Source organism: Conger conger, chromosome 18 (assembly GCF_963514075.1).
Source record: "Conger conger chromosome 18, fConCon1.1, whole genome shotgun sequence".
In the NCBI taxonomy this organism is placed as follows: domain Eukaryota; kingdom Metazoa; phylum Chordata; class Actinopteri; order Anguilliformes; family Congridae; genus Conger; species Conger conger.
In genome coordinates, this window is record NC_083777.1 from 30,204,819 (window position 1) to 30,211,278 (window position 6,460).

Sequence of the window (6,460 nt, forward strand, 5' to 3'; positions counted from 1 at the left end):
AACGCATGTTTTTTTTCCAGCGCTCGAGCTGCACCAGCACCGAGGGCCTGAGAGGAATCGCTGTGGTTTGCAGAGGTTAGCAAACAAGCTAGCAATGTTTCTGAACATAACATAACAGCGAATATTGTTTTCTACAAACATTTCCCGTATATTTGAATGACTGGAATTGAAAAGCGATTGAAAGAGGAAGGTTATCCTTGTATTTTTCGATCGAGTGGTGAGTTTTTATTTTATCAAGATATTGTAATAGTATTGCTTTAGCTACAGTTGGGATGATGGTAATCAATAATATACAGCTAGCCAGAGTTTGTTACCATTGGCCACTTGACTAGCTAGATGGTCAGCTAACATTGTCTATTCGTTGTTGGGTTGCGTTAGCACTTACCTTAATCTACTGTCTTATCGACTGTTTGCCATATTCACTAGCTGCCTCGTACTATCTGTTAAGTGTGTAGCTAGGTACATACGGCATAAACGTAATTTAGCTAACGTTGGGTAGCTTGACTAACTCTTAGCTGTGCTGCCGATTTCGTTGGAAATGATTCTGTCTTTGTATTTGTTATGCGCTATAATATTAGCAGGCTTGCTAGCTATGGTACATTCAGTAACTTCACCCGTATAAATAGTAGAAGCATAGCTCGGAACATAACATGGAAGCTAACTTACCCACCTACCTACCTACCTACCTACCTAGCTAACTAGCTTTTTGGATAGCGTTAGCTAGCCAGTGCTAGCTGTGCAGTGTGCACATAATTCGAGATATGACGTTCAGCCATGTAGCCGAAGTACCGGCGCGTATTAGCTAGTTGCCCATACCGAAGTCAATTATCCTGTGTAAACCCATATGAACGATATAAAATCATCCATAGCCATTTGGTTGGCGTGAGGATGGCGCATAAGCGCAGTGGCTCCCTGAACGATGATAAATAAGAACTCGCACCACCTTGCTAGCTGTGATAGCCATTTAACCTGTATTAAATTTTATAGTTACATACGCATGTTATGTTTCATACCGGCCTGTACACTGTATTAGCTAGAGCGTTAACGTCAATGCACTGCTATATTATAATAAATTATTTATCTTGCGGTAATATAAGCACTCAAAGCAATCATCTGTCATCCGTCGAGGTATTTTACTCGAAGGGAATATTAATCTTGTATAAGACAGGCTTTGGCTGAATTCTTACATTAGCCTAAATGGGGGGAAAAAATAACTCCATGAACTATTCCCGCAATAAACCTTTATTTTTTATTTATAATGACGTCCGAAATGTAGGGCTCGTTTGTTGCCACCACCTGCCACCCCAAATTCTATATCTGATCTGCGATTACAATTATCACTTTCCAGTCTACCTCTATATTTATACTCCGCATTCAGATTGGTGTGAAATGACATTTATCCTTTGATATTTACGATATATTTGTGTTTTGCTTCTTGAAAAAATGATTTAAAAAATGTCATCCTAATGGTTATCAGATTGCTCAGATATTGTGTATTGTGGTTTGTGTATTTATTTCATTATTTCACTGCTACCATGAGGAGCAGCGTCGGAATTAAGTGATTTTTGCAACTGTCTAAATGTGATTCTGCCCGATAGGCAGTAAACAGGTAGCTTTGCAGCACTGTATCGACATCTGAGGTGGCTTAAAATGTTGCCAGACAGGGAGGCACACGGCAGGAAATGGCATGCGCCGTCTCTGCCAGTAATTGGAATGAATTATGGGAAGTGTAGTTGTATTGATGCCAAGAATTGGTCAAGGCCACTGAAATGGCACATAGCACGGGGTGGTGTGAATGCAGCCTTTTAGTGCACCGGTTATGAATTTGGCCATAAGATTTTGTATTGAGTATGAAAACGCATAACAATGCATCACATTTCTTGTACTGAGATAAAGTGCCAATCGGCAAAGCTCTAATGGAAATGGAACTTCTGGTTATGTGGGTAATGTTGGTTCTATGAAGGATGAAGGGGCTTGCCTGATTTCTTGCATGACTGGGTGTTTAATATTGATTAGACTGCAGTTTAAAATGTAGATGTGGTCGTTTTATGAAATAATGATAATGCTACTGTAAAGCACCTTCCGTGTGTCACGATGGTAACATCTATCTTTGCTTGCTTGCAGGTGTTCAGAACGACGTTTTGTTCGAATGCCCAAAATCCAATCTGCCGAGGTCTAACCATGAATAAAAACAAACGGGACAAGGAGTACTACAGCTTTGATGTCGGGGACTCGACCTTCACCGTTCTGAAGCGCTACCAGAACCTCAGACCCATTGGATCCGGGGCACAGGGAATCGTCTGGTAAGTTTAGCTGCACAGAGTTTACAAGTAATACAATTTAAAAACGTATACAAAACTCAGCTGCGCATGTTTTAACTAGGACCAGACGTGCCGTTTTTGATGCGTCTGGTGCACTCTGAGATTAATCTAAGCTTCATATGATTTTTTCACTCTGATCTAAAATAATGGACTGATTATAATCTCAGCTATCAAATTCTATATAATTTCAGTGTTGTGAACCATGAACTATTACTAAATGATTGTCGTTCAGTACCGTAGTTGCTAGAGCCACTGTGTGGGAGTCACATTTTCAAAATGTGCACTATTTACAAAACATATCCGTTTGATGGCTGGCTTGTAAAATGCTGCGTCTGTGCAACATCAAATTCATTTAACCCATAGCTAAAACAGAAATCAGAATCGTGATAGGGGATTGCTGACACAAGCATTCCCTGTGTCAAATAAGGACAATCTACCCGCAGTGGTTGCTGCCTTTCTGTCACTGTACACTGTATGCTGTACAGACAGGGCAGGTGGGCATGGAGGGGCATGGGCTGCATTCTTTCTTAATACACAACACGTAAATGCTCCACTTAGTCACATCAATATAAATCTTTTAAAAATATGGTGTTGTAGCTCGTGATGCGTTTTGTGTTTCAGCTCTTCGTACGATCACAACCTCGATCGAAATGTTGCGATCAAGAAACTTAGCCGGCCTTTCCAGAACCAGACGCACGCAAAGAGAGCGTATAGGGAGCTGGTGCTGATGAAATGCGTCAACCACAAAAATGTGAGTCTGCCGTTTCCTCGGTTCGTCTCTGCAGGTGCCCAAGGCGCCTGATGCACAGTAATACAGGTGCCTGAGCTGTTTCTGCGCTCCTATTGCAGCTGAGTAATGGGCGTTAACACAAAATGTTCTCACAATGTTACTGGAATGTTTTGTGAATGTTATAACGTTGCCGCTACATGGTAGTCAATGTCAATGTTTCCTGTTCGCTGGGTGCTACAGTAGCTCGACTGTGCTGGTAATTCCTGCTGAAGTTTCCCTCTGTGAGCTCCTGTGGAAACGGTTAGCGTAGTTGTACTGCTAACGGTTTGGCACTGTTCCCAGTGTGTGTAAACATATCGAGGGGCATCTCTGGTGCTGGAACAGAGCTTGCTGCTGTCAAAGTCACAGATCTGGGTGAAATATGTCATGGTTTTGAATTCAAATACATTTTTTTGCTCAATTCATCTTGCCTGGAGCCATCCTAGAGGACCAGAGAGGGTGGTTTGAGAGTATGTTGTAGGTTCCAGTCAATTGGACAAGCTCAGTAAAGCGGAGAAAAAGTATGTGAATCCAAATATTTGACCCAGGTCTGGTTAGTCATGATTTTGTCAGTATTGTGCCAGTCTTAGATCTGAATGGTTAGTATTGGTGTTTCCAAAGCAAAAAGGGGGTGACATTGGCTCGGGCGGTAAGGACAGTCGTCTGGCAGTCGGAGGGTTGGCAGTTCCATGCCGCCCTGGGTGTGTCCCTGAGCAAGACACCAAATGCCCAATTGCTCCCGACAAACTGGTTGGTGCCTTGCATGGCAGCCAATCGCCGTTGGTGTGTAAGTGTGTGTATGAATGGGTGAATGAAAAAGTATCATATGTACAGCACTTTGGATAAATGCAATAAATAAATGCCAACCATTTACCATTTAAAAACAGTAGGTTTAAACACGCCTCCTCCTGTGTGTTGTTCTTTGATTTGTTGACAGAAGCTCCTGTAGGTCAGTGCAGCTTGTAATGGATGAACACTTTATTTAATCAGGGGACTGTGTTGTTTTCACCCGCCCAGGTCCCCTTGACTGCAGCAATGCCGAAAAACAGATCAACAAACAATTGATATTGTGGACTAAATATTAATATTTATTGTGATGTGTGTTTTTATTTTCACAGATTATTGGCCTATTAAATGTATTTACGCCACAGAAAACGCTTGAAGAATTCCAAGATGTGTAAGTACTTGCCTGCCTGGATTCATTGTTGGGATTTGCTCTGATGCTGATGGTTGTATTTATTACATCATTGTATTTCTGCTCATTTCTGGTGGTCTGTTGCAAATTTCATTATTGCCTCAGTTGAGCTTTATACATTAATTTAGCCCACATTTCTCTTCCACGAAAGTAATTTACGTTGACTTTAAATGACGTTATTATGATATATGGGCTAGTTGGGTTTGGGCAGTACTTGAAATTCAGTGCATGGATGCAAGATAACTCCACATTGAATGTTAACAAGACACTTTTATTATATATTTGTCAGTTCCTGTATACAGGCTGGGCTGAAAAAACAGGACCTTTGAGTGGTGCTCTTTGGGCCTGGCCTAGTTATGGCTGGGTTTTTGGGGGTGTAGATGAATGTAAAAGCTCTTAACCTTGGTGGCTGCCCGTTCCTGTCTCTTTGGCAATGCAGGTACCTGGTGATGGAGCTGATGGATGCTAACCTGTGCCAGGTGATTCAGATGGTGCTGGACCACGAGCGACTGTCCTACCTGCTGTACCAGACACTCTGCGGCATCAAGCACCTCCACGCAGCAGGAATCATACACAGGGTGTGTACCTGCTGAAGCACTAGTGCGCTAGTCTCTTTAGCGCGGCGCTAAGGCGCTAGTCTCTTTAGCGCAGCGCTAAGGCGCTAGTCTCTTTAGCGCGGGGCTAAGGCGCTAGTCTCTTTAGCGCGGCACTAAGGCACTCGTCTCTTTAGCGCAGGGCTAAGGCGCTAGTCTCTTTAGCGCAGCGCTAAGGCGCTAGTCTCTTTAGCGCAGGGCTGAGGCGCTAGTCTCTTTAGCGCAGGGCTGAGGCGCTAGTCTCTTTAGCGCAGGGCTGAGGCGCTAGTCTCTTTAGCGTGGCGCTAAGGCGCTAGTCTCTTTAGCGCGGCGCTAAGGCACTAGTCTCTTTAGCGCGGCGCCAAAGCGCTAGTCTCTTTAGCGCAGCGCTAAGGCGCTAGTCTCTTTAGCGCAGCGCTAAGGCGCTAGTCTCTTTAGTGTGGCGCTAGTCTCTTTAGCACAGGGCTAAGGCGCTAGTCTCTTTAGCGTGGCGCTAGTCTCTGTAGCACAGGGCTAAGGCGTTAGTCTCATTAGCGCGGCGTTAAGGCGCTAGTCTCTTTAGCGTGCCGCTATGGTGCTAGTCTCATTACCGCAGCGTTAGTGCGCTAGTCTCTTTAGCTCGCCGTTAGTGCGCTAGTCTCTTTAGCTTGCCGTTAGTGCGCTAGTCTCTTTAGCGTGGCGTTAGTGCGCTAGTCTCTTTAGCGCGGCGTTATTGCGCTAGTCTCTTTAGCAATGGACCCTGTTGGCAAGAACTTCCCACATTTGAAACGTGTTTTTTGTTCTGCAACAGGTTCTAGCCCAGAATGACAATGTCTGATTAGACTAATTAAGGTCTTGATTTGAGGCCTTAATTAGTCGGGTGTTTTAGTGCTGGCCGATACCAGAAGCTTGGGCTCACCCGGGCCCAAATTACGACAAAGTACGACATCCTCTCCGTTCCCCGTCCCTCCCCAGGACCTGAAGCCCAGTAACATCGTGGTGAAGTCCGACTGCTCGCTGAAGATCCTGGACTTCGGGTTGGCCAGGACGGCGGCGACGGGGCTGCTGATGACCCCGTACGTGGTGACGCGCTACTACAGGGCCCCCGAGGTCATCCTGGGCATGGGCTACCAGGCCAACGGTCAGTCCCCTGTCCTCCCTCCCTCCCTCCCTCCCTCACTCACTCACTCACTCACTCACTCACTCACACACTCACTCACTCACTCACTCACTCACTCACTCACACACTCACTCACTCACTCACTCACTCACTCACTCACTCACTCACTCACTCACTCACTCACACACGCACACACACTCACTCACACACACACTCACTCTCTCACACACACACTCACTCACTCACACACACACTCACTCACACACACACACACTCACTCACACACGCACACTCACTCCCTCACACACTCACTCACTCACTGCTTACCCACTCACTCACTCACTCACTCACTCCCTCACACTCACTCACTCGCACGCTCACTCACTCACTCACTCACTCACTCACTCACTCACTCACTCACACACTCACTCACTCACTCACTCACTCACTCACTCACTCACTCACTCACTCACTCACTCACTCACTCACTCACACACACACACA

General features: G+C 45.2%; 1 protein-coding gene across 4 annotated transcripts in view; it reads left to right on the forward strand.

Moving 5' to 3' along the window:
- Positions 1–6,460, forward strand: part of mapk8a (mitogen-activated protein kinase 8a) — a 15,107-nt gene continuing 8,647 nt past the window's right edge. For 3 of the 4 annotated variants that reach the window (XM_061228576.1, XM_061228574.1, XM_061228578.1), the window contains exons 1-6: positions 15–217; positions 2,125–2,303; positions 2,943–3,072; positions 4,209–4,267; positions 4,725–4,863; positions 5,812–5,977. In XM_061228576.1, the coding sequence (XP_061084560.1) occupies positions 2,182–2,303; positions 2,943–3,072; positions 4,209–4,267; positions 4,725–4,863; positions 5,812–5,977 (616 nt within the window). In that variant the 5' untranslated portion in view covers positions 15–217; positions 2,125–2,181. Of the gene's footprint in view, positions 218–2,124; positions 2,304–2,942; positions 3,073–4,208; positions 4,268–4,724; positions 4,864–5,811; positions 5,978–6,460 lie in introns of all 4 variants that reach the window. The other variant, XM_061228577.1, reaches the window with a different exon arrangement.